Source organism: Manis javanica, chromosome 14, assembly GCF_040802235.1.
Source record: "Manis javanica isolate MJ-LG chromosome 14, MJ_LKY, whole genome shotgun sequence".
Classification (NCBI taxonomy): Eukaryota; Metazoa; Chordata; class Mammalia; order Pholidota; family Manidae; genus Manis; species Manis javanica.
In genome coordinates, this window is record NC_133169.1 from 83,634,164 (window position 1) to 83,661,498 (window position 27,335).

At 53.6% G+C, this 27,335-nt stretch overlaps 1 protein-coding gene across 1 annotated transcript in view; it reads left to right on the forward strand.

Annotated features, from left to right (window-relative positions):
* TGFBI (transforming growth factor beta induced) overlaps nucleotides 1-26,370 on the forward strand; it is a 28,243-nt gene extending 1,873 nt beyond the window's left edge. The window contains exons 2-17 of the mRNA XM_037016458.2: nucleotides 2,750-2,848; nucleotides 10,067-10,131; nucleotides 10,810-10,970; nucleotides 11,319-11,483; nucleotides 11,730-11,876; nucleotides 13,814-13,955; nucleotides 16,122-16,334; nucleotides 17,140-17,277; nucleotides 17,894-18,039; nucleotides 18,860-18,996; nucleotides 19,776-19,906; nucleotides 22,159-22,283; nucleotides 23,502-23,604; nucleotides 24,161-24,240; nucleotides 25,256-25,280; nucleotides 25,738-26,370. Coding sequence (XP_036872353.2) covers nucleotides 2,750-2,848; nucleotides 10,067-10,131; nucleotides 10,810-10,970; nucleotides 11,319-11,483; nucleotides 11,730-11,876; nucleotides 13,814-13,955; nucleotides 16,122-16,334; nucleotides 17,140-17,277; nucleotides 17,894-18,039; nucleotides 18,860-18,996; nucleotides 19,776-19,906; nucleotides 22,159-22,283; nucleotides 23,502-23,604; nucleotides 24,161-24,240; nucleotides 25,256-25,280; nucleotides 25,738-25,778 — 1,918 coding nt within the window. The 3' untranslated portion in view covers nucleotides 25,779-26,370. The remainder of the gene's footprint in view (nucleotides 1-2,749; nucleotides 2,849-10,066; nucleotides 10,132-10,809; nucleotides 10,971-11,318; nucleotides 11,484-11,729; nucleotides 11,877-13,813; nucleotides 13,956-16,121; nucleotides 16,335-17,139; nucleotides 17,278-17,893; nucleotides 18,040-18,859; nucleotides 18,997-19,775; nucleotides 19,907-22,158; nucleotides 22,284-23,501; nucleotides 23,605-24,160; nucleotides 24,241-25,255; nucleotides 25,281-25,737) is intronic.
* The last annotated feature ends 965 nt before the right edge of the window (nucleotides 26,371-27,335 follow it).

The following is a 27,335-nucleotide window of genomic DNA, read 5'->3' on the forward strand; positions in this document are numbered from 1 at the left end:
CTAATCTTGCTTCTTGCAGTGCAGTTAAAAGGCCTGAGTGATCTGTGGTGGGCAGAATGGTCTAAGAAGTCACGTGTACACCCTCTCCCCCCCATAAAGTCTGGAGGCATGGGCACATGAGCTGTGACACAACGGTTGTAGGCACAGTAGCGTTTACTGTGGTCTGTCCCTGAAAATCGCACAGAGCTGCCTAGCCTTGCACATGAGTGTGGTACCCTGTGCAAAATGGGTAACCTTGTTCAAACTCCAGCCCTTCATTCAAAGTCAAAACTTGTGAGAGGGAAAGAGAGCGCTGTGCTGTTTGCAGGAGACGCAGCATGCTCCCCGAGGAGAAGAGAGAAAGTAGTCAGTGGGCCTTTGCTGGCATGCAGCACCTTGTCACCCACCGCTGCTTGTGCCCCCTTGTTTGCCGGAACTCAGTGAGACCTGTTGTTCGTGTTCCCGTTTCACAGATGGAGAAACTGCAGCTTAGTGAGAAGAAGTGACTTAGACCAAACGCAGAAAGCTGCCTGGAGAGCAGTGACTATGATGTGGTCTCTTGACTCCTGGCTGTGTCAGTGTTGCTATAGGGAGGGGTAAAAATAATCCCGAAAGAGAAGTAAAAATGCAATCGCACTTCCGAATATCAACAACCAAAAGTGGACTGGATTTCCTGAAGCACTTGATTTCCAAATCCAAATTGAACAGCAAAGCTATTGTGCTTGAGGCAGAAAGCCCAGAAAAGGCTTGCTCATTTTGCTTAACATCAGCGTGAGTTTCCTCCATGCACAGCCCACCCCTCACACCCCGAAAGAGAGGGAGCAGGTCACAGCCTCTGCCTCTGTCTCAAAGGGCAGCAGCAGTGCAAAACCACTCCGCGAAGGAATGTTGGAGCCACATCCACATGAGGCTCACTGAAGACCCGCCAAACGCCTACAGGAAGTTGCAGGGGATGCAGCGACGGCCATTGTTTCCTGCCTGGTCAGAGAGAGGACCTTCTGAGACTGCTCAGCATAAACAGCGCCTAGGGCTGGAGTGTGGCCATGGGGACTCTCCAAGGGTTATCTGGGGACGTCAGTAACCCGTGAGTTCCGTGCAACAACCAAGCAGCAAGGTGGCTTCTGTTAGACTCCTCAGGCGGAACTGCTGGGACAGAGGGGACATGGGCTGTCCTCCCTGCTGGCCTATGGTTCTTACATCGACTCACTAATAGTTACTGTGCCTCCTTGGGCCACTCACCTTTGCCCTTGAATGCACAAAGTGGGCACGTGGTGACAGCCACGTGGTATGAGAGACAGGGTGGAGAAGCGAAGGGCCAGTGTGCCCCCCACCCAGTAAGCTGACTCTGAGCATTTGAGAGTGGACCGCGTTCCCGCTGCCGCCATGGCGGGGAAACAGGCATGGCCCCCACTGCAGCATCAGAGTCTTCAGGAGAAGCACCTCACATGATGGCTATTGATCACATTTTAAAGCGACAGAGGAACTGACACTTAAAAATGTCACCGAAGTTCCTGGCCCAGAGGATCTGTGAAAGCCCTACCCTGCTTTCCTGCGCCGCACGATGCAGCCGGATGGATCCCCCCTCTCTGGCTCAGGAAGACCCCCTCCCAGTTGTCCCCACCCAGCCACAACTGCCTCCTTTCCCCAGGGGTCCCAAGGAGGGGCCTTCCACCACAAGGCCTGAGCGGTGGTTTGGGTCAGGACTTTACACTGAATAAAATACACAAACATGAACAAACGCCCATGGCCCTGGGGGAGAAGGCTTCTCAGCAGAACCCCGGGGCATCGGCATCCGGCTTTTCCACAGAGTTCCTGAGAGCTGTTCTCAGCTGGGTGGTCTGGGGAGCAATATTTTCAACAAGGTCGCTCCAGGCTCCCTCTTCACCCTGACCTGGCACGAGGCCCCATCTAGAAAGCAAAAGAAAGAATAAGCCAGATCATCCGCCCTCAAGCTTCTTTGGAGGGTAGTTGACAAGAGGAGACACACACACCCTGATCAGTTTGGGGTTCTTCTGTTTGGTACCCAGCATCAAAAAAGGGCTGCATCCCAGGTCGGAGGTGGGTGGGAGCGTGTCACCTGGCACTGGCAGGATGCTTGCTTAGGGAACTGGGGCTCAAGCTGAGGCCTAAGCAATGAACAGCTCAGGGTTCAGTGAGAGGTCATTTCCTACCAGGACCCTGACAACAGCCAGCATAGTCGGAGCCAGGGCACTGGCCGAGAGATGAAGAGTGTGTCTGTGTGGGAAGTGGGGCCAGGCCTTGGCCTCCCCTCATGGCAACAGGGCCAGCGATGTGCTCTGGGATGCCAGGTTAGAGCCACTGGGCATTCTGGCTCAGTGTGGGGTGGGGATGCAGAGAGAGGCTGGGGACTTCTCCCAAAGCTGCTCTGCTTAGCAAGCACACCGCCTTTACTGAGCTAGGTTTCTCAGTCTGCAACATGCAATCTAAAATTTTAAGATGCTTTTATTCACACTTACCAGATGTCTGTGTCAAAGAAGAATACTTAACATGAAATTACGTCAGTATGTGAGATAGACTTTGACAATGCTGAATGTAGAGAGAAACTTTTCAGGGTTATTAATGGAACTCTAGGTCAGGAGGGCCCCGCCAAAGTCTACCCCCAAGCCACCCCTGGTAACAAGGCTGAAATGAATGTATCTTCTCTCTATCTAGAATGTTCTACTGACCCAGATGGGCCCACCTGGTAGGAAGGCTGTAGAGGTGGGGCAGGCCTGCTGGCATCTCACTGACACAGCTGCTTTGTTTTCAGCCCCAATGTGTGCGCTGTGCAGAAGCTCATTGGCACCAATAAGAAGTACTTCACGAACTGCAAGCAGTGGTACCAGAGGAAAATCTGTGGGAAATCAACGTGAGTATCTGTAGCCACACCAGCCACCAAGGAGGCCGCGCTGTGTGTATGCTGGCTGCCGGTGCCCCAGGCCTGGGCCAGCCTTCTGAAACTCCAGGCTGCCTAGGGAGCCGTGAAGATGGCTGTGCAGACATGTCAGGGAGCTCTGCACTCAGGAGTGGCAGGCCTAGTAAGCCAGCCAATTCTGGTTTGCATCTGTAAATCTCCTGACAAGGCTTGGATACATTTTTCAGGGTTGATTGAGGATTAGAAGAAGCATGAAACGTGTGTGTGTGTGTGTGTGTGTGTGTGTGTGTGTGTGTGTGTGTGTGTGTGTGTACAGGGTGCTTCTTAATCTTCACTACATGGTACAAATATTCAGTAGAGAAGCCTTACCAGCCTGTAACTCTGGGGAAGACATGAAATTATGTCAGTATGTGAGATAGACTAATATTTATATACCATTCCTGCTCTGCAGTCATAAGGTAAACACCCCAAAAAGACTGAGAGTACCTAGAGATATGCATGTTACAAGGTACCATAGCATATTAAGAACATAGGCTCAGACATCCTGATTCAAAAGCTACCTTGGCCATTTACCTGGGAACGTTGCTTGACCTTTGGAACCCACAATTGCCTCATCCGTGAAATGGGAACGACAATAGGTCCATCTTACAGGATTGTTATGAGGATCGAGTGAAATAATTCACAGGAGAGTCTGAATAAGGTGCCTGGCATACAGTAAGTGCTTAGTAAATGCTACCTGCTATTATTTGCAAATCTAGGCCATGCAAATGAAAGCTAGAGAGCCAGTGGGGTGTGGACCAGTGTGGTTAGATAGGGCTTGTCGGTGCCTCTATCAGCCTGGAGGGAGGTGGTGTTCACCTCAGCTGCCCTGTGGCTGGGGGCAGACAGGGCAGTGTGCGTGTTCCAACAGAATTCTGGGCAAGTCTAATCTGTTTGGGCACCAACCGTGCACAGATCTCAAAGCTGGCTTTCTCCTACAGTCAGGAAGATGTGCTGTGCAAACCTTCCTGAGCCACTTGTGAGGGCCTGACTTTCCTCTTGTCTGTGTAATAGGATTAAGGGACTCTAAGCCACCCCCATGAACCCTTGCCCATGTTAGGGATTTTTCAATGTAGTGCTTGTGACATTGCTTTGGAGCAGACATCTCTCTCAACTTCGTAATTAACTGATGCAAGGGGAAACCCTCTGTCCTTAAAGCGTACATGGAAATAAATGTCGCAGCTTGTGGTCCTGATTGCTGTAGGCAATTTTCAATCCTACTGAATCAAGAGAAATTAGGGATCATGGCAGAGAATTGGGGAGAAGCCAGCAGCTCCCTGGAAGCTTATGGAGGGCAGATCCAGGACCGCTGGCTCCCCACTCAGCCAAGCCCAGCCTCAGAGCTAAGGGTTGAGTGGACAGTGATAATTCTTGCTGCTATGGACAAAAAAAGATTTTGCCAAGTCTATGTATGCCGCATAGCCTTCCACAGTGCCCAAGTTAAAAAAAGAAAAACAAACAAACAAACCAGAATGCCTTTACTACTGTTTGATTTTTGCCATGGTATGTATATTATCTATCAAACTAACAATTAATTACTTTATTAAATGCAGAACTAGGTCCCACATAACTGCCTCTTGGAAGGTGGCCCAAGTGCCTGCACCAAGCAAATAGCTCTTCCACATCTCACAGCCCTGGGTTCTAAGAACCCCACCTTTTTTTTTAATTCTGGTTCCCCTAAAAATGGGACCCACTTGTGATGTCAAGCTGGCAATAGAGTGGCATTGGTCATAGTATTTCAGGTGGCTCTGTGTAGAAGCATTTGCCTGACTAGTTAACAGTAGCTCAGTAACATTCCTCAGCACCTCCAGGCTGACACTCCGTTAGTCAGTCACCTCGGCTCATGGGCTCCTGGTACCCAAACCTTGTCCATCCACATGCCAGGACGAGGGACAGGCTGCACAGCTGTGTTTTGGCAACATGTTCCTGATGACCCACTTCCGGGCAGGTTTGGCTCTGAGAGCGTGATGTGATGGGGCAGCCCCCTCACACTGCTGAGCACGGGGGAGCCCAGGCACTGGAGCAGAAGCGGATGGCTGGGGTGTGGATGGGGAAAGCCAGGCACAGACAGAGTCAGGCAAGTCGGTGCCCAGGCCCAGCCGCTGACGGGCTCTTACATAGCCGGAGGGGAGGGGCTGCACATTCAGCTCACAAAGGTGGCTGTTGCTTTGTGCAGCCTCAGAAAGAAGAAACGAGGTAGGAAAATGAGTTGACAGAAGACTTCATGATCCATGACAAGAGGGTCCCTTGCTGGAATATCACATGTGCTGTCAGGAAGGTGGGGCTGACTTGGAAGAGGCCCAGAGAACTCAGGAAGGGAAAGGGGAGGCAAGGGACTCATCTCCTTTGTCCCCCAGAAAGCTGAGAATAGCCTTGCATCTGACTTGTGTCCCCAGAGCCCATGAGAAAGCTGCCCAGTGACCCCCAGGGGCTCAGAGCTACTGGTGGTCAGGAAGGGATGGGAAGTGTTGGCTGGAGGTGATGCCATTCTGGTGAAAATGGGTCCCTAAGTGTATTTACTTGGGTGAAGACCATACTGGGAAATGGGGAAGAAAGCTGGTGCTGGGACAGAGAGGACTGACTCAGCATGAGGCCAGTTTAGGCAGTGGGAATTTCCTCAACAAGACTCCAGGGCAAAAGCTGGAGCAGAGGTACGCATCGGGATGAAAGGAGCCGAGCGCCATGGGGAAGAGGGTGACACAGGTCAGCACGGGGCCCAAGACCAGAAGGAGAGTTTGAACTTGAAAGCAGGTAAGTGGCACCAAGCTTGGGGCCAGTGGGTGAAGACTTTGCAGTGTCAGGTCACACAGGGATCCAGGAGCCCAAACTCTGCCTCCTGGAGGGAAGGGTGGCCTGGCCACGCTCAGCACGCAGGTTAAGGGACACTCCACTGTCCTCAGACAGTAGCTTTCCTGCATTTCCACAAAGACCAGAACCTCAGTCTTTGGTGCTAGTTACCAAGCAGAACATAATGGATTTTATTGCACGAAGTGGTTGCCAGTGGGCCCCTATTTAGTGACTTGAGGGAATTTTATTACTTGGAAATTCAGATCCTGAAGAGTGCCAGGGTGACACAAGAGCTGATCGAGCAGAGGGTTGCGGGGGAGGTGGCATCCCACGCTGCGATTTCAAGCCCCGGTCTGATCAGTGAACCATTTGTACACGCGCGGCTTGAGCGATGGAGCAGGGAACTGCGGTCCGGAAGCCTCTGCCTCTGACAGGCCTCCTTTGTGCACCTTGGCAGGGGAGAGACCTACTTAACAGCCAAGTTGGTGTTGACATCTTGGGGATGAAGTAGTCATAGCAGGAGCTCAGACTCACAAACGTGGCACAGGGAGGGCCAGAGTGGGAGCCACCACCAGGTCGGGGTGGCAGCTCACCGTTCCGAAAGTCTTGAAGTTGTTTTCTCACATGACACATTTCACAAGCGCATTAGCCATTCTCCGGAGCCAAGATGAGCTGGCAGGGTGCCCCCTTTTCTCTAGTAGTGAGCATTACTTTGCCCAAAGGCAAATACTTGTATTTCATACAAGTATGAAATATCAATACTTGTTCAGCACTGCGTTAAAGCTTTGAGAGTTACTTTGACTGGAGCCAGCTGGTGTACGGTCCGGCTTTCCCATCAGCTGGCGGGGCTCCCCCCAGCAGGCCTCACTCTGGTGGGGCAGCAGAGGCAGGGCCCCCCTTCCCCTCTCTTCCCTGTGTCCCTCAACCTGGTCTCAAGAGGAAAAAACAAGAGGATGGTGAGCAGCCATCTAGGGATACCAGGCTGTCCACAGACCCACTTCATCATATCTCCCCGTTTCATGTGTCCTGTGCAACCACTTAGGGTCTCATGGATAATCTGCTCTGAAATAACCGAGATATGATATACACCAGACACCTCTGTGTGCAGGGCTTCCTGAAGGTTCTGTCCCATTCTGTGAACTCCTAGGAGGCAACTTATGTACTTGACTCCATGTGCCATCTGCGGTAAGGTCCCGTGATAGGCAGAATAATATCCCCTGAAGCTGTCCACATCTTAATCCTGGAGCCTGTGGATATGATCCCTTACAGGGAGAAAGGGACTTGCAGGTATCAGGGAGTTAAGGATCTTGAGAGGGAGAAATTACCCTAGAATATCTGGTGAGTCCAGTGTAATCAGAAGGGTCCTTATAAGAGGGAGGCAGGGGAGTCAGAGTTGGTGTGATGTGATCACAAGCCAAGAAATGCAGGAAGCCTCTAGAAGGTGGAAAAGACAAGGAAGAGATTTTCTCCTGGAGCCTCTAGAAGGAATGAGCCTTTGATGTTAGCCTCCTAAGGCCACTTTCTGATGGAGCACCCAGAATTGTAAGATAAGTTAGCAGCTAATGTGTAGTTTGAAGCCACTAAATTTGTGATAATTTGTTACGGCAACAATGGGAAACCAATTGAGTTACATGGATATGTTATGGGGGGTTATTTACTACCATGTGATTCATCAGTGGTCTCATGCAGAACGTTGTTTTCAATGAAGTCATTAACATAACTCAACTACTGAGCTCTTAGTAAACATCAAGTATCCATTAAGTGTGTCTCCTGTGTAAGTTCCTGCAGATCCTACCGTCATCCTGTGAGGTTGGTATGACTACCAGCCCTTTTACAGATGAGAAGGCTGAAGCTCAGAAAGCCTAAGCAATGCTCAAGGTCATCCACCAGGAAGCAGGGAAGGTCTAGATACTCTACTCTGCTGGCCCAGGGAGAATTAAGCCGAGCAGCTAATGTCAGTGAGCACCCATGCAGGGCCTGGGTGAACTGCAACAGATCTCTGTCCACAGCCGTACACCTCTGGCTGTGGGTCCCAGAGACCAGGCCTCTTCCGGGGCAGCAGAGGCCCTTTGGCCCAGAGTCACAACCTTCTGGCTGCTCAGCCCCCATCTGGGGGTCATCCTGACCCCCCGCTGCAAGGGGATGCCCCAGGCTCCCTGGTCAGATGAAGGGACACAACTGAAGAGACAGTCAGCCTCCAGGAGCCCCCAGATGCCCTCACACACTGCATGTGAGCAGATTGCCACCAAAAAACCTAAGTACATTTCCTAAGGGCTCTCTCATCAGCACTAAGCAAGCTACCCCTGGTGAATGGGGTAGTGGTGGGGTCTTTGGCGGGGGACAGTGGGTTAAAGCAAGCCCTTCTTCACCAGGGGGCTCAAGATTTTGTTTTCTACTGGGAGGCCCAAAAACACACAGCTGAGTTCCCCAGGCCAGGAGTGCAGAAAATAAACCACTCTGGACAGGCAGTCTGGTTGGCATGGCGCATGTCTAGATGATACGGCCTGTGCTTGCTTGCTCTGTCTCGCCTTGGAAATCATGACACACTGAATGGTTTCCTTCTGTCCTGGGAGACTGGCCCCCAGGCTGCACTCCTTGGTCTGCCTGCTTCCAGAGCTGCTCAGTCCTTGGGCCCTTACAGCCAGAATATCTGGCCAAAACCATGGAGTGCCCTTGGGAGAGTGAGGGTTTCAGCTTATTATATTAACTTCTTGGAAAATTACTTCTGGGAGAAAAATACCAGTGCTTCTCTCTTTACCCAATCGTGAGTAAAGCCTTAGAGGGGAATGAAAGAGAGCTTCCTAAACTTTGTAAATCTTAGACCTTGGATTGATGCTCTTTGTGACGGAAATCAAAAGCCGATGCTTGGAAGAAGAAGGAACAGGATGCAGTGAGGTCTAGAGAAGGGAGGAGAGAAAGACAAGAGGCCAGAGGGAGCAGAGCAAAGAAGGGTGTGCGTGGCTTGTGGCTCCGCAGCCGCTTGCTGGGGGGCCGTGTCTGGCACAGCAGCACCTGTGGTCTCTGCAGCCTGAGCATCCCGGCCAGTCTGTTTCTGAAACACATCCCAGGATAAAGGATGAACCAGGCTTCATCTTCTCATGACTCACCAGGGCTTCCTGAGATGATTCCAGTTGAACTAATAAGAGCAGAATGTTCCGGGCACATGGAAAATGCCCCGCCCCACCCCCCACCTCCAGTGCCCATATTTCTTCTGCTCTGCGTGCCTCTTCTGGTGAGGTCACCGAACATTCTAGGAGAGCTCCATGGTGAGCTGTTCTGTGGTAAAAACCTGACGCAGTCGAAGTCTGAGTTCCTCCAACCCAAAGGGCATATCCATGTATAGGAAAGGAAGGGAGAGGACGTGGCTCCCGGGGCGCGCGCACTGCCAGAGCAGAGGTGACCTGGGGTAGAACCTGGGGATGTGATACGAGGCAAGTCTTTCTTAGATGTAGGCTTTTAGCACACCTACTTCCTTGCAAGGTTACTTGAAATTCTCAGTCTTCTGGGGCTTCACCAGAGTATTAATTGAAGCCATGTGTTTCAGCCCTCCAGAAGGTGGTAAATGTTCCGTGCTGGACCGGTCTGCATTGGGAGAACAGAAAGCTTTTAAGTTTTTCTGCCAAATGATTTCAAAGTTTCAAACTGTCTAATGCCAGTCTTGTTTTCATCCAAACATAAAGAATCTTGCAAACTGGCTATCTTGGATGCCTCCTGGAAGAACGATGGGATGGTGGAGGGATGAGGTTGGATGGGGAACACTTGGCTGTCTAATCCTTTGTACATTTTCAAATTAAAACCATATCAAAGTTTTTATTGATTAAAATTTTGTTTTAAATCTGTAGAAAAAAAAATCTTGCTGCCCTCCTTGGTCATGAAATCAGAGAGCTGGGAGAACATGAGCGATTTAACCCAATGACCATTGCACAATACATGGATACGTTTCACAGATGAGGAAACAAGACGCAGCGAGGAGGCGAGGTCCCAGCCAGTCAGGGCGGACTCAGCCAGAGCTGCCCCAGGGCTCCTCTCGCTCCTCGGCCTCTGAGCAGCGCTAACCACCGCGTGCCCCGTGAATTACGTGGGAGCCAAATCTTAGTAAATGGGTTTCCAATCCCACTATTGAATATGCCACCTCTGTCCTCTCTGTCTGCTTCCCTGTTGGATTGCTGGAGGTGAGAGCAACCTCCGGGAACATTCTGCAAAGCTGAAGAGTGACAAGCTCCTCGCCACTGAGAGTCACAAATACAACTTAGCAAATGGTCTCCTCTGAGAGAAGGATGCCATTTCCCTTACTCACCTGTGGAGGCCATTCTTCCTGGAGAGAGGGCTGACGATGCGTGAGGGGGAGGGATGCCTCGCCTCTTACGCGTGTGTGTCTTGTTGCAGAGTCATCAGCTACGAGTGCTGTCCTGGATACGAGAAGGTCCCGGGAGAGAAGGGCTGTCCTGCAGGTGAAGGAGCCAGGCCCTGCCCATGGAGGGATGGGGAGAGAGGAGCACCCGTGTAGAAGGCAGCAGAGTCTGCTGGGGGCTGAGGGGAGGAGGCTGCGTGCACCCCATGTGTGCTGGGCCGGGGAGGTCCTGCCTTCCGCAGAAGGATGGGTGGGAAATCCGGAATGGGGAAAGGAGATGGCCTTAGAGGGGAAGCTCAACCTCTGAGCCTTAGTTGCACAGTCCTTAAAAAGAATGCTAAGCTGGCTGTGAGAGGGGAAAGCCCTGCGCAACTTCAAGCTACTTTTAGGAAATAATGTTTTATTCTTTGTAAATATACAAAGGACCTCAAAGGCTTGTACTATTCATTCATTCTAGTGAACACCAGTAGGAAGCCAGTTTCAACAACTAGATACATCTAGACTCGTTTGTAATCAGGATATCTTCCTGCCTGTATTATCTGAATGTCTAGCAGAGCAAAAGCTTTGCTCTGCTGTGGTTAAAATGACTTAAAATGACCAATTGGTTGCATGCATGTTGAGAAATATTTGACCTATGGAGCTGTTTTAAGAAGCAGGAGACAAGCTTTAAGCTCCCACACACTTCTGCACATGTGCCGTCCTCTCCACAGATGAAGGGAGGGTGTGGTGTGCTTGGGTGGGCCCCGCAGCCCATCCTCTCTGTCCTCTGGCCCCGCAGCGCTGCCACTCTCAAACCTTTATGAGACCCTGGGAGTCGTTGGATCGACCACCACCCAGCTGTACACGGACCGCACGGAGAAGCTGAGGCCCGAGATGGAAGGGCCCGGCAGCTTCACCATCTTCGCACCCAGCAACGAGGCCTGGGCTTCCTTGCCAGCTGTGAGATGACCTTCTGCCCACGGGACTCTCATGGGGGCTGCCTTATCTCCCAGAGGGGCGGCTGGTGGGCATGAAGGATGAGACTCCATAGTGATTTCCCACTGTTTCATGAAGATTTTTCTTATAAATTGCCCAGGAACTTAAGCTAAAATGTACCTCACCAAGTTACTTCCAATGCCCCTCCATCCAAGTGGACAGATGGACTGGTGCTCACTGAGGAGGGGTCCTTGACAGAATGGAGGCCTGGGGCCTCTGGGGCTTCAGAAGCACCTTCCCCAGGTAGCAGGGACCCATGTCTTGAACGTGGGGTCTGCAGCCCCCTAACGGCGACCCTGACCCTCCCTCTAGGAAGTGCTGGACTCCCTGGTGAGCAACGTCAACATCGAGCTGCTCAACGCCCTTCGCTACCACATGGTGGACAGACGGGTCCTGACGGATGAGCTGAAACACGGCATGGCCCTCACGTCCATGTACCAGAACTCCAACATCCAGATCCACCACTATCCCAACGGGGTAGGGAGTCCCCGGTTGCATAGCCTTGACCTGTGCCTGCACTCGGTCTGCTTCTGTCCACATGTGGGGCTGGTTTCTGGGATTTTGTCCTGCAGGTGAGATAAGCTATAGATAATCTTCTGCCCCCTGCACCTGCCGCTCCTCGGGGCCTCCTTGCAGGTCCCCGTTCTATACTGTGTTTCCCCCCCTGGGGCTTCCGACTGTGCCTTCCACGTGTTAACCCGTCATCCTCACTTCTCTGGGCAGATCGTGACGGTCAACTGCGCTCGGCTGCTGAAAGCAGACCACCATGCGACCAACGGCGTGGTGCACCTCATCGATAAGGTCATCTCCACCGTCACCAACAACATCCAGCAGATCATCGAGATCGAGGACACCTTTGAGACCCTTCGGGTGAGGGGCCGCCCTGGGAGGAGGCCCAGCCTGGGGACACACCACCTCCCAAGAGGGGCTGCTTCTGCGGGAGGAGGGGAGGATGTCCCTGTGGAATCTAGGGACCTGGGGCAAGTTCCTCTGAATGCCCAGCAATGTGGAGAATCCACTCATCAGACCCTCAGCTTGACCACAAGGAACACAATCCTCCCTCTGCTTACCTTCTCCTTTGTAAACTTCTCCTTGTCTTGACTCCTCGGGAAGTTCACTGGTCTGCTACAGCAGCAGGACTAGGGCCTTTGCGCTGGGGCTGCCTGGCGTGTGCCTCCCCCAGGTGGCAGTTCCCATGCGTGGGACTAGAATAAGTGGCCTGTCAGGCTACATGGTCTGGACCACATGCCCCCACCGTGGGATGCCTGCGCCAGCCTATACCCATGTTTTCTCACAGTCCAGACCAGCAGATAGACCACCAGTGTGCACTGGGCCTGGCCTCTGACTGCTCTGGGGGCCCCCGCCCCGCGGACGTGTCTCAGAACTGGTGTGGAGCGGGTGGTTCTCTTAGCAACAGCTGCTCAGAGGAAGTGAACACAGGCTGCCCCGTCAGGGTTTTTGCCCTGATTGGAGGAGAACTTCCTGACCGCAAAGGATACCAGTGGGAGGGGATGGCTCCTCACCCCCCCCCCCGAGATCTCCAACAAAGATAGACAAACACCCTCAGGCCGGGCTGCCACTCAGGCGACTCGAGAGCCCCAGGGACACTCATTCCTGAGCTCTTCCCCACCTTCCTTCTGGGTCACTCAAAGGTCAGGGGTCTGCAAGGGATGATGCCCCCACAAAGTGGGCAGCACGTCTTTGGGTTAACAGGAGTTGATCCGCACTGAGTAACTCTTACTGTTTAGGTTTGGCGACTATGCCTTCCTTTCCTCTTCCCCTTTGGGCCCTCCTGATGCCCATCTTTCCTTCTGCCACACATGCTCATTAAGCACCTCTGCTTCCCAGGTATTGTTCTATGTGCCAGGGGTAAGAGGTCAACCAGACAGACATGTTTCTGCCCTCAGTGGCACTTATATTCTTTCTGGGGAGACAGACAAGAAACGAACAAGGCAGTCACTGGCTGTGCTAAGCGCTGTCAAGCCAGTAAGTACGCGGTGAGCAGAGGAGGCCAGTTGGAACTGGATGGTCAGGGAAGGCCTTTCTGGAAGAGGCGACTCATGGGCTGAGGCCTGAAGGACAAGAATGGCCAGTTATGCAAAACTCAGGGTGGGAGCCTGGCCAGCAGAGAGGAGAGCAGGAGAAAGCCCAGAAGCAGGAACAGCAAGAAGGAGGCCAGCAGGTAGCCAAACCGTGAGGTGGGCGCAGCCAGGCCGGCGGCGGCCGGGTCCTGCAGAGAGCGTGTCTCCATCCTGAGAGCAGTAGCGTGCCAGTTACTTTTAGAAGATGGTGCTGGCTGCTCTGTAGAGAACGGGTTATATGGTCCTTGCGCTCGTGGAGCTCACGGCAGTCATTGTTACTGATGACCGATCATAACAAAAAGGACAGCAAGCTGCGAAAGGACATACAACAGACTCACTTTCGTCTGGGGGCAGTGGGGGACAGGCGGACAGTGTCAAGGTGACTCCCTAGAGAAATGGCATTTTAGACAAGACCCAAAGAAGTAATAGGAGTCAGAGAAGCACAGAAAGGGGAGGGGTACAGGGAACAGCAGGGGCAGGGGCCTGGAGAGGGCAGGGAGGAAGGCACACGCGTAGCTGAGGGACAGCCAGCGTGGCTGGCACTCAGCTGGGCAAGGCCCGGGAGGCTGTGGCAAGGGGCCAGCTTTGGGTGGGCATGTCTCTTCGTCTTGGGCTTCTGTCCAAGCCTCGGGCTCTCTGAGCGAGGACTGGCAAAGCCGTGTGCGCCTCTTGCCTTCGGAGAACCCCAGAGCCTTCAGGAAACATTCCCTCCCTTCCTTCCCACAGGCTGCCGTTGCCGCTTCGGGGCTCAGCACCCTGCTGGAAGGTGAAGGCCAGTTCACTCTCCTGGCCCCCACCAACGAGGCCTTCGAGAAGATCCCTGCTGAGACTTTGAACCGGATCCTGGGTGACCCAGAGGCCCTGAGAGGTGAGCACCCCTTGGCTCCTGCTGCCGCTGCATTTGAGCAGACAGACTGAGCCCAAGGCCGGCCCTCGTCTGACTTAGACATGCCGCCTGCCATCCTGTCCAGTTGCCCCAGCCAGCCCTGTCTCTGCAGAGGCCGGAGCAGAGCCCTGGTCAGAGGGGCAGGTACAGAATAAAGCAGCGTTTGTCTAGGGACACAGTGGCACTGAGGAGGGGGGCAGAGCCAGAGGTCCAAAGCAGGCCCTGGCCAAACTCCGGGAGAGCTAGAGGCCCAAGGGATCAAAGCCAGAGCAAGGCTGTCAGACAGGCAGCAGCTTGGAGGAGTGGGCAAGGGAGGGCAGGGCCTGGCATCCTTGAAATAGAACCATCATGCATACCCTTGAATTCTTTTGTGTCTGGCCAGGGGCCTTGTGGATAATTCAAAATTACAGTTAAAAACCAGTAGCAGTCAACTCTTGTCTTCACTTCTAGGTTCTTGCTTACCTCCTCAGTGAGCTGCTGAGTCAGGAGTTGCATCGATTATTTCTGGCAGGAAGAGAAGGACCAGCCTGGGGGGATTAGGAGGCCAGGCTGTACTCTGCCCTCTCCCGACCTGCCCCCTTCAACTCTGGGACAGCTGAGATGCTGCCTGCTGACCCTGGAGTCCCCAGCAAAGGGAAGCGGGCCCCAACCACACTTACTCCTCCCAGATATAATCCAGGGATGACTTAATTTCTTTTGAATGTATTTAAACTCACCTTTGAAGTATACTTTATGAAACCCCTGATGCATTTCAGACACCCTATGAACATGCGTGTTCTCCTTGCAGCCATGCAGGGATGGGAGAGGGCAGACTGCTGAAAGTGCAGCTGGGGGTCTGTTGTGTCCAGATGTATGGTGCCTTCATGTGCCTGGCCTGGGTGGGCAACCGAGACCAAAAATGTGGACCTGGTACCGCCTTTGCCTTCAAGGAAGTTTAAGCCTACTTGGGACACAGGCTTAAAATCAGGTTGAGGGATCCAATGCGGTGAGCGCAGTGACAGAGATGCTGCCACCACCCTGGGGGGTGAGGGTGGGGGTGGGGCTCATGTCGCCTGCCTGTGGGGTCCTAAAGGCCTCCTGGAGGAGATGAGATGGGTGCATTTCACTATATTTAGCTTCGCATTTAGAACCATCTCTAAAATCTGTTTGGCACAGAGCACATTTTTTTCTTTGTAGATATTAGAACTCCTTACTATAAAATCAAAGAGAAATAAACCCTAATATATCCCTTTCGCACATCTGCCTTTCTGACTCAGTAACCCATATGCTCAAAGCAAGGGCCCTCCGAGCGGGGCTGTAGCTGCAGGCTGGAGGGCAGAGGGCCACGAGTCCACCCGACAGTCTGCTGGCATTACTAGCCAGATGGCAGACAGGTGAGAAGTGGTCCTGGGCTGGCCCCATTTGAAGACCAGCTTCCCGCCCTGGCCCTGCTGACCCTCCAAGCGGCCCTGGCAGGTCACCCCACCCCATGCCAGCTTGCAATGTCCTCCTCTGAGAAGCTAAGTCCCCGAGGCCTCACTCCCATACTGTCTTGCTGTCCTTCCCCGCCAGCTGAATCAGGTCAGCTCTGGTTTTCAAGGCCCTTGACACTCTACTCTGCAAGAGCCAAATGGCTCTGCAAGGCCCCAGAGCTTCCTCCTGCCCGTGACTCTGCGGGTTTGGTTCCCACACTCAGGACAAATTGAAACTCATCTCTGTGGCGAGACTGAAAGACAAAAGGGCCTTGGTGATGTGGGTGAGCAGTGGTCTGGGAACCAGCTCTGCCCGGCTGGGGCTGGGGACATGTCCCCCGAGTCTGCCCCTTGCAGCTCCTCAGGGCCCTCAGCCAGCCCTAGGAGGTGAACGCCAGCTCCATTTGACTGACAAGGGAATTGAGACTCAAAGAGGCTACATGATTTACCCGGGTCCCACAGCTGCTCAGTGGCCAAGCTGGGACTCAAACTCAGAGCACCTGAGTGCAGAGCCTCGGCTAGTTCAGAGAGCAGCAGACAGGAGGAGAGGGAGGTCCAGGCTATGCAGTGCCAAGCCTCGCTTGAGGGCCGGCATTGGAGAACATAGAACCCTCACTGCCAGCGCAGGCTGCAGGCTGGCCCCTGGGCTCAGCCTGGAGCAGGCACCGACTTGCTCTGCATCCTGTTTGGCCCCCAGACCTGCTGAACAACCACATCCTGAAGTCAGCCATGTGTGCCGAGGCCATTGTCGCAGGGCTGTCCTTGGAGACCCTGGAGGGCACCACGTTGGAGGTGGGCTGCAGTGGGGACATGCTCACCATCAATGGAAAGCCCATCATCTCCAATAAGGATGTCCTGGCCACCAACGGCGTGATCCACTACATTGATGAGCTGCTCATCCCAGACTCAGGTAAGCCAGGCCTCGGTGGCCTTGATCCTGCCAGTCCCACTGTCCCATCTGCTGTCCATGGGGGAACCCAGGGATCCTGGGGGCCACTTCCCTGCCTGCATTCAGCTCACGGCCTCTTGAGAGGGAAGGCCTGGGCCGCCAGTGGATGATTGCAGCCAGATTGGGAAGAATTTTGAACCACAGGCATGAGAGTCTAGTCCTTAAGGCAGTGGAGAGCCGTGGAAGATGGGAGGGAGCAATCAATCACAGAAGTCTTTTGGAAAAGCTGCTGCTCTGGCTGGGCATGCAGGGCCATTTGCTGACCTCAGAGCATTAGCTTTCTCAATAGGGCCCAAGCATCCAGGGTCACTGAGCCTGGGAGCAGTGACCAAATGGACTTGGGCTTGGGCTTCACTGAGGGTTCCAGTCCCATTCTGGACGTCCAGGGAGTACGCATAAGTGGAGGAATTTCACAGGAAAAAAAAGCAAACCAGAAGAAAAGTCCTTCTGTGGGTGTGGTCGCTGGCATTACCTACTCTTTGGAAGCATGACACAGACAGTGCTGCCTCCCCAGCATTAGACTGGGCCCTGGCCAAGGGCTGGCACGGAGGCTCACCTCTGCCGAGGCCAGCTCCACCTTACCTCCCCGTTGTTCTGGGTGACCGTTGCCCGATGACACAAACCTGCTGCGTCCCAGCAGCATTCAGAGGAGTTGTTGACTCAACAAGATGGCATTCCTGCTGATGTATGTCATGCTCTGGACTGGACACATGATAAATGAAAACAGCACTTTTGACTTGCGAACGTCCTTTCTCCTTCCCTGTAGCCAAGACGCTATTTGAGTTGGCTGCCGAGTCTGATGTTTCCACGACCATTGACCTTTTCAGACAAGCCGGTCTCAGCACTCATCTCTCCGGAAACGAGAGGTTGACTCTCCTGGCGCCCCTGAATTCTGTATTCAAAGGTAACATGGGGAAGGCACCCCTGTGACCTCGTCTCGGGGGGCAGCTGTGCCACTGCCGTCACGTCCACAGCACCCTTCCCGATCTCCAGTTCCCCGCGGACTCTTAGGGCTTCCACCCAGCTCCTCCGAAAGCAGATGTGACTTTGCCAGAAACTTCAGAGGCTCTGCTGTTTCCTTTGGCACAGCGAATGCATTTGGGGATCTGATCCTCAGAATTCAAGAGCCTGCATCTGTCAGGGAGCCCAGCGCTCCTTTTTTATTTGCAGGGTTAATTGCCGGTGTGAGAGTCAGAAGGTCAGAGTGAGGAGACAGCTGCGCTGTGGCCACAGGGGAGGCAGAGAAGGGGAGCAAGTTGGGTCCATGCTTTCCCCTCCCACTTAGGGCAAAACTCCAGAAATACCCTCCATTATCTAGACCTCTCCTTCAGTCCTTTTTTTTTTTTTTTTGATTTTTTAATTTGCAGAGAATGCCAGATGTTAAGGAATATTGGCAACCTCACTTGATTTCTCAATCTCATTTCCAGACTCAAAGAGGGGCAGGCTTTTCCCTGCATTTGTCTCTCATTCTCTTCATTTCCAGAGCATGTCTCTGGACTTCACCACACCTTGTCTTGCAGATGGAACCCCTCGCATTGATGCCCGTACAAAGAATTTACTTCTGAACCACATGATTAAAGACCAGCTGGCCTCCAAGTATCTGTACCACGAACAGACGCTGGACACCCTGGGCGGCAAAAAGCTGAGAGTTTTCGTTTATCGTAATGTAAGTTCTGGGTCCTGAATCATACTCCTTCCTTGTCTCAGTTTTAAGAAATGGAACTATGTTTGTGTTTCAAATATGTGTATATATATATCCTCAATAATCAGGAGCTTGCCTGACAATGAGTTTCTAATAAGAAAGAAAGGAATTTCTGGAAAGTCTATTTGATATCCAAGGATCAAAATGAGTTCCTGCAGAAGGATTAGAATCTCCTTTGCTGGAGCCCTTTGGGAATAGACCCCGCACCTGTCTCAGCGGCGGGGTAGGCAGCAGTCCGCCTTGAACTCAGAGTGAAGAACAGGGATGGAAGATTGAGTCCTTTTTAGCTTATGGGATGAGAAGCCCTCTGAACTGAAGCACTGCCCTCCTGGGCCCAGAAGGTTTTCTTTTTATCTTCTGCTGTAGTTTCTCTGCCTTCAAAGCCGACAGTTACCTGGAATACCAAACAGGTAGTGCAACACAACATAGCCCTTGCTTGGGACCAGCCAGCACCATTTGGCTAATGTTGGTTGTCATCTGTTAAATAAATAAACTGATAGACTCGATCTGTATATTTGATCATTGTCTATGGGCCTCAACCTGTGACATGATAGTCTCATGATACGGCCTCTCTGTAAGTTTATTGGGGTTTCTATGGCCCTTTTCCTTAAAGAAGGCCTTTTTTTATCTTTCCTGAAGAAAACTCGTCATTGTATCCTAGTCTCAAAGACCTCTTGCTCTCTGACAGATGCAATCATTGATCTCTGTGGATGAAGCCATCAACATATGCCCTGAACAAAGCGGGAGCCCTGATAACCTGCCCCTTCTCTACCCACTTTTGCAGAGCCTGTGCATTGAGAACAGCTGCATTGCCGCCCACGACAAGAGGGGGAGGTACGGGACCCTGTTCACCATGGACAGGATGCTGACACCCCCGACGGGGACTGTCATGGACGTCCTGAAAGGGGACAATCGCTTCAGGTAACCAGTCCCATTCCAGCAGGACTTCTGCCACGTGGTCATGATGGGGCATGACGCTGGGCCTCCGCTATTTGTCCACCCCGTACTTCCCTTAACGCTGGTGGCGCACTGGTGTGCCCTTCAAGTCTTGGGATTTGGAAAGCAGGAGGCCCACCTCAAAGGCTTATGTTGAGAAGGGTTACTTCCAGGAGGGTAATCCTCACATCCAGGGCAACAAGAAGGAGACTGCATTTTCATTAGGAAGTGCCAGGGACACCTCATACCGTCACCGAGGCCGCAAGCGCGCTGTGAGCACCTGGCTCCGAGTGTGTGCCGAGCCTCCAGCTGTGTAGATGCGCACACCCGCACCTGAAGAGCCCCTGCTGCGCCTTCTCCGGCTCCCCGTGTCACATGGTCTTCTTGCCCTACTCTCTCCCTTTCTGATTTGCTCACTCACCCCTGGGTGCTGTGACACAAGCTCCTGAAGGCGCACCCACCCTCAGGCCCCCAACAACACCCCGGTGGCTCAGCCAGTCTCTGGATCGGCCGTGCTACCGGACCTCTCCCTTCCTCCTTCCCCCTCCAGCCTCTGACTTCCGGCCATTTAACTCAGCGTTTATAGAGAGAAGGTGCAGACTAGAATCGTTCCCTCTTTGGGCACAGAGAGAAGGTGAAAACCAGCAAGAGATGTGGATTCCAGTGCTCCGGGCCTCATCTACCCACAGCGGGGAGGTATTTGGGGAAATGACAACTCCCTCCCCGCAACGGGCAGGTGATATGTTCTGTGTGCTTGTCCACAGCATGCTGGTCGCCGCCATCCAGACCGCAGGGCTGACAGAGATGCTCAACCGGCAAGGGGTCTATACCGTCTTTGCTCCCACAAATGATGCCTTCCAAGCCATGCCACCAGGAGAACTGAACAAACTCTTGGGTAAAGACCAACTGAAGTACAGTTTTCAATTTGTACAGTAACTATCGGTCAGGAAGCACTTGGCACCTACAAAGTCTCTGACTGAAAGGAGGTAAAGGGTGTGGGCAGGGCTGAGGACCCAGCAGGGGTGCCACCCAGGGCCAGCCACACAGCCTCTCAGGCCAGGAGGCTGGAGGAGCAGGACCGGGGGCACCGGGAGCCTTGGAGGAAGGGCACAGGGCAGTGGCCCCATGGCCAGGGGGCTGCTGTGTGCCTCAGCCCCCTCGCTGCCTCTCCTCCACATGCCCGTGGCCACCAGGCCTCCTGTCAGCTGATTACAGGAGGGCAAGGCAGCCTGGATGAGGCACTTCACAGCAGTCAGCCTCCTGGGCACCAAGCAGGGCAGAGAAGGGTAAGAAGGGGTTGAGAGTGGGCATCTACCAGCCCAGCCACTGAGGGCCTGTGAGAACATTGAGAATGAAGCCATCGACCTGCATTAAATGTCCCTTAGCATAAAAGCTTTCCTGAGATGCTAGTCGCCCTGAGAACTCTAGCTGAGGACGTTTGAGAGACAGTCTAGGGGTGAAGAGGTTAGGTTTCGGGATTGCCAGAAAGCAGGCTCAAATCTCGGCTCTGGCATTTACCAGCTGAGTGACCTCCAGCAAGTTACTTAACCTCTCTGAGTCTCGGTTTTCCTGTTAAAAAAATGAGAATGGTAAGAGTTCCTTGCGCAGTGTGTTGTGAAGATTAGATGAGGTACTACCCCCAGCGCTGGGCATACATTCTCCATCAATAATGGCTAAGCTGATGGGGGTGCAGGGCAGGGTTTTGGGGGTTTCCCTCTGATGCATACCCATGAGAGACACTTGGGCTCACCACAGGAAGGTGAGGCTGCAGAGGAGGAGGAAGGTCCTTGGTCGCACGGCGGGGCCCAGGTTCACACCTCTGCCCCTCGCTTCGTACACTGGGGCAGCAGAATAGAACATTCAAGTTGTGAGCAGCTGTGAGCTGAATTTGTGTGCTGTTTAATTTTCTTTGTTGCTAAATGAAGGCCCATGTCTGTGATGCTGACGTATGTTCCTGAGAAGAGGGGAGAAGTTCAGTCTGCACATAAACTTTCCAGCCTCTCTCCGTGCAGCAGGAACAGAATATTCCCCCAAGTGGCTTGAGCCTGCAACTTCCCATTCATTTCTAGTTGTACAGGGGCACAGGCACAGCTTTCTTGGCACCCCTGGAGGGTGGAGGCCATCCAGGTGTGCGAGGTCCCGAAGAAGGAGGCCCCTCACACCTCCGGCTGGCTTGGCGCAGCACCTGCAGGCAGCATTTTGTGGAAGGGGCATTCGTGTCAGCTCCAGGTTGTGAATGTTTAGAAATCCCTTAGGGCCTGCTGGCTGCGCACCATGGCACTGATGTGGATCCATCTATAACTAAGTGAACTCGCTAAAAGGCTGTAACGTTTTCTATTTCAAGATGCTGGAAATAGCCATCCGTACGCCCTGGGAAAATGCAGCCGTTTGGCTGGTAATGAGAGCGAGGGGGTGGTGGGGACAGGGGGGAGCCCTGATGGATGAGAGGGCAGCTGGCAGCTCTAAGAACTGCCTCCCACACTTAATTTGGGCAATGCCTGAGCACCTTTATGAGCAATCGGCTGCTCTCCCCCGTTGGTGGAGAAGCTGATGTGGGCTGGAAGGAATGCCGAGACGTGACAAGGAGGGACTCGCAGAGGGAATGCCCCCCTCAGCCCTGACCTCATCGGCTCCGTAGCTCCTCCGGATTGCAGCTGTCGACTCTTTTAAGTTGTCCCTCCAGGAAACAGCCGTCTCAGAATATGCATTTGAGGGCAGAATGTGTAAATATTTCACTACTGTGTTATAGCCATCGGGAGCCGCGTTGATGATGAAGCGTCCCAGATGTCGGTGCTGGAAAGGTCCCTAGCTTTCCAAGCAAATATTTAGCTCATGGAAACATGAGTCATACTCACAGAGTGGGATGGATTAACTCCTCAGCATCACAGAGAGTGTGTGCCTTGTTCAACCCAGCCGCCTGCCCAAAGCAGGGGCAGATTCACAGCCACGGCCGTGTGCCTTGTTCCCCTGACCAGTAGGTGCATGGTGGGCCAGAGGGCTGAGCACACAGTGGATGCCCAGGGAGGGCTCTTTCCCCGGGCAGCATGTTCTCTGTCGCCGGGCTGACCACTTGTGTCTCTTCCTCACAGCCCTCCTTGATCGCCAGCCTCGGAATGAACTTTGCTTTCTTTTCCCACAAACCTGCAGGCAACGCCAAGGAGCTCGCCACCATCCTGAAATACCACATCGGTGATGAGATCCTGGTCAGCGGAGGCGTTGGGGCCCTGGTGCGGCTGAAGTCTCTCCAAGGCGACAAGCTGGAAGTCAGCTCAGTGAGTGTGTCTGAAAATGGAAAGGCTGGCTGTGCCCTGCCACTAGGCTCCGGGCTACATCTTGCTCCCAGGATGGCATTAAACACACACACAGTCTTTAAGATGCTTCTTGAACCTCTGAGTACATTTTATCCAAAATTAAGAAAAGAGGAAAGAAAGGGTCTTAAGGGAAATCAAGTACAATTATGGTTGGACATGAACAAGACCTTGCAGATTTGCAGGGGAGTAGAGCATCTGTTTGGCATCTGGGAGAGATCTTCCTTCCCACGAGGAGGTAAAAGGCAATCACGTATGTGTTCTGGGAGGTCAGTCCCCACCCCTAAACCCGGGGCTCCCTGAGCTATACCACAAGCCCATCCCGACCTTGGTCTGTGAGCTTCCAGGGCTTGGTCTGTGAGCCTTCCCTTGCTCTGCACATTAACGATACACAGTCCCCTTGGGAGCTTCCCCGGAGGGTTGTGGCCTGGAAGAGAGCCAGCCAGCCCGCCTGCTCTGTGACGCTGCTGCCGTGGCCTCTCTGCCTGCCCCGGCAGGGGCCGTACGCCCACGCGGTGGAGGCACCACTCTGCAGCAAGTGGCTGGCCCTGCTTCTGCCCCCTGCACCCTCTCCTGACCCTCAGCTTTCCCTTTGCCCCTTGGTTTCTCTCCGAAGCACAGGAAAGGTGGGTCGGGAGGCAGGGATATGATGAGTTGCTTGTTTTCGGCAGGTCACCTGAGAATCTCCCGGCTCCTAATTTTGGGTGTGGGGTCCTTCGGTCACGGGCTCTCTCCCCCTCCCTCCTTGGTTCTGATACACAGGCAGCTGAGGAAAACTTGAGACAGATTTACCCTGGGTGCACTTCCTGTGAGAAATTTTTAAGTAGGGCATCTAGGAGAGGTGGAAAGAACCCTTCACCCAGAGCTGGAGGCCTGGCTGCTGTTCACAGTGGCCGCACCTGCTTAGCTTAAAGGAGGCACTTGGCCTCTCTGGAGCCTCGGTGTCCTCTTCTGTTAAGTGACACAATCATACCTCCCTCCTCTCCATACACTGCTGTGAGGACCAAGTGGAGAGCAAGTAAACTACAACGTGCTGAGCCCACAGGAGGGGTGAGAGTACATCCCTCAGAGCATCCCCAGCACTTAGTGCAGGATCTGCCATCTAGAAATGCTTGGTAGACACCGGCTGAATCAGTGAAATCAATCTGCTCTGTGTCCAACAATTGTCTCTTTTTCTCCAAGAAAAACAACGTGGTCAGTGTCAATAAGGAGCCTGTTGCCGAAGCTGACATCATGGCCACGAACGGCGTAGTCTATGCTGTGTCCAGCATCCTGCAGCCTCCAGGTGAGGCCCTGGGTGTCACGCTCCCACTCAGTCTATAGCTGGCCCTTCTCTGTGCGAAGCAGGTGGTCGAGAAACTGTTATAAGAAAAATGCGTGACATACAAACTGAGCCTTCGGGCACAGCATGGCTGTTGCGGCCGATTGAAAAGCAGATCGGGAGCTATTGGTCTCAAATGTGCTGCACCAGAGATTCAAGGACACATTTCTATTTGCTGAACTGCCTGGCTTTCTCGGCCCCACGTAGACACAGCCCGTTGTTTGTTACACGCGGATGCTGCGGTCAGGGTTCAGAGCGTCCCTCGCAGCGTCTCACCGCCTGTGTGCTGTCCTCACCTCTCGCGAGGGTGTGCCGGCACCCACCTCTGTCCTCATTTATGCCTTCCTGGGAACACTCTTCCCACAGGCCAGACTCCACCTTGAGTTCTGGAGAGCCATAAAGAAAACCTCATTTGACACTGTGAGCCAGAAAGCCCAACAGGGCCCCTCCGTCAGGGTTGTTCTGAATGAATGCTACTAGTTTCTGTCTCACCTAAGGTATCTTTTTCTTTCATCTCCAGCCACCAGGCCTCACGAACGAGGGGATGAACTCGCAGACTCTGCCCTTGAAATCTTCAAACAGGCATCAGCATTTTCCAGGGTAATACGCCTGCTAGGTCTGCCCTGGGCCGGAGCAGCCTTAGGCCCTCGGAGGGGGCTCTCCGGGCCTTTATCTTCCTTGGCTTCTCCCCCAGGGCTCTCCTTCTTGAATCTTCTTCCCACTCCCTTTGGGGCATCCTTAGCCCTGGCCTGTGTGGAATTGAGAGAACCCCCGGGAGCCCCTGCTTTTGTGTGAAGAAGCCCAGGCCTTTGAAGCAAGGCCTCTGAGCCACAGTCCGTGGGGAAGCTGCTGCTGGGGTGAACAGATGCAGCTCTAGCGCCCGTCTGCCTGAGGAGGGCGGCCCATCCCAGATGCGCCTTACAGGGGCCGCCCTGCGCCTGGGCCTCCCGGTCGCCGTGTTGTTGTCCGTGACATGCTCCGTCTCGGGCGATGCCAGGGGCTGTCTGCGGCAGAGCCACTACCTGTGTGGGGCCTTCCTCACGTCAGCCCGCCTCCTCTCAGAACCTCTGACGCTCTGTGCTTCTCTTCCTCCTCCCCGGCTGCCCAGGGCCCCAGGGCCCTACCCACACTCCTTTGTTGCCTCGGGGCAGGTGGAGCCCTGGGGGAATATGGAGAGCCTGCAGAAGGCTTACGTTTCAAGGGAAAAGGCCACAGTGGGTAGTCCTTCACCCAAAGGCCTGGAGCTGAAATTCGCCACTTTATTTTTGGACAAGGGGGGCACCCTGATGCCCCTCGAGAAGGGTTCTGGGTGCTGGGCTCCTACTCCTGAGAGCCACCCTGTGCGGTCCCAGCTCCCCTGCTCTAGGCTGCAGTCTCAGTGAAAGCGTGGCTTTGGGGTATCCCAGGAATGTCACCTCAGACTCTGCCCAGGAGGGGCTCACACCTCATTTAGTGCTGCCAAGACCAGCTGAGGGGCTCTCAGGCGCAGCAACACGTTTCCCTTCCTCTTCCGCACCCCTGGCATTTTTGCTGAGTGGGGGACAATGGGCAAAGCCACGAGCAGGTGTAGGTATGACTTTCACCAAGAAACCTGACGCCTTGTGTTCTCTTTCAGGCTACCCAGAGCTCTGTGAAACTAGGTAAGTCTGGGCTGGGTCGCAAATCCTCATGGATGCGATTGGGCCTTATCCCCAGGCAGGCCCAGACCTGCCATTGGCTGTGTATAGATGAGAACGTCCCAGTGCTATTCAACAAGCTGGCCTTTGGGGCTAGATGCAGAACATGCTCCTTCTCCATCAGATGGAGATAGTGAGAGTGCCAACCTTTTAGGGTTGAATTTTTGGCTTTGGGAGCCAGGAATATTGCACAGGGGCTTGGCAGGGGCCCACGGTGAGGATGTGGTTTCAAGCTGGTGGCTGTAGAAGATCCCAATTCAGAATGCCACTGAGAAAGCTGTGATGATTCACAAACCAAACAGCACCCGATAGGTGCAGGGGAGCATGGCAGGAGCCGGGCCCTGAGCTCATGACTCAGGCAGTGCCCTAAATGCATGTGGGGAGGCTGCGGTTTTTCACCTGCCATGCTGCTCTCTTTCAGCCCCTGTCTATCAGCGGTTACTAGAGAGGATGAAGCATTAGCGTGAAGGGCCGCGGGATGATGCACGGCCGCAGCTCCCTGCCAGTTTCCCTCAGTTTGCCAAAGAGACTCAATGTTCCTGAAACCAAATATCACATTTCAATGTATATGGGCTGCACCATAATAAGATCTGAGCCTTGGGTGGGTGGGGGTGGAGGGAAAGAGATGTACTTTTAATTTTTTTCCCCCTGAACATGGCTATTAACCTACTACATGCGAGACCTGGATGTCACCGCCTCATATGCACTTCCAGAAAAGACCTGTCCCAAACGTGGACTTCCCTCCCTGTGCCAATTGCTCTAGAAATGGGAGCTGAAGTTTTGTGGTGCCCACAAAACATGAATCAAGCAATCCAGCCCCATGGGGGGATCCTGGCATGTTTTTTATAATGTTCTTCACAACTGGAGAAATGGTATCATAAGCTATGAGTTCAACTGCTCTGTCAAATGTGTCTCATGCCTACACATGGCTTGGACACTTCTGTGTGACCCTGTCCAGGTAGAAATGAGAGAGTAGGTAGACCTTGTAGAGCCCAGGATTCCCCAGGTGTGGCAGAGCCATGATGTGTTTGTAATAATAAAATTGAGAAATACATGCCTGTGTGGATGGGAACTGTGTGCTGGTCCAGGTGTTCCCGAGGGATGGGTTTGTGTCTGTGGCTCTGATGCTCCATCATACACAGATTCCGCCCAGGAGCAGCTCAGCAAGGAGCCCTGAGGGGTGGTCTGCGGGAGATGCCAGCAACTGCTCCTCAGATACACACGTGGCACATGGAGGTTAGGACCTAAGTCTTTGATGAACTTGCTTCCATTTCAGTCCCCACCACCAGCCTTGGGGTCTCAAGTCCTCTGTGTTCACAGCACTTTACTCCTCTTACTGGTCCCATGCACGCCCATCCTTTGCAGCATCGTGACCCTGCCTTTGCATTGGGTTTCTGAATCCTTGGCACCACCCCGTGTACTGGTTGCCCACATGTTTCCATCACACAGATGAGGACAGTAAGGCCTGGGAAGGGGAGAATCACCAGTAACACGAAGGATGGCCAAGCTGGGACTGGGGCCCAGGTGTCCTGACTCCCAGAGACGGCCATTGGGCAGGTGAGCAAGCTCAGGTTTTCCTGGCTTATCTCCATGCGGCCCACATCTGGGTCCCTTCCCCTGCTCCTTTTGTGCTCTCTCCATCTTACGACGTCTTCAGCACTGAGAGGCCAGGGCTGCGGTGGCATCAGCTCCCCACCTGTGTGGTCTTGGGTCCATCACTTAGCCTCCAGTGCCTCCATTTCCTCGTCTGTAACAGAGATGCCCAGAGCATCTCCTTACAGGTCCAACATGAGGACAAAGTGAGAGGAGCCCTCCGCCATGTGGGTGCAGCATCAGGTGCCTCATTCTTAGCATGCCATCCGGGACTGCCCCGGGAGCCTTTTTTGGTGTCTTTTCCAAAGGCAGGCCACCTTCCTGGAGTGCGGGGCCTCCTGCCCTGTTGCACGTCACTCCCAGGGGTGACTCACTCCAGCAGAAGGAGCTCATTTCAATTAAAAGGGGACCCAGTGCCCCGAAGCT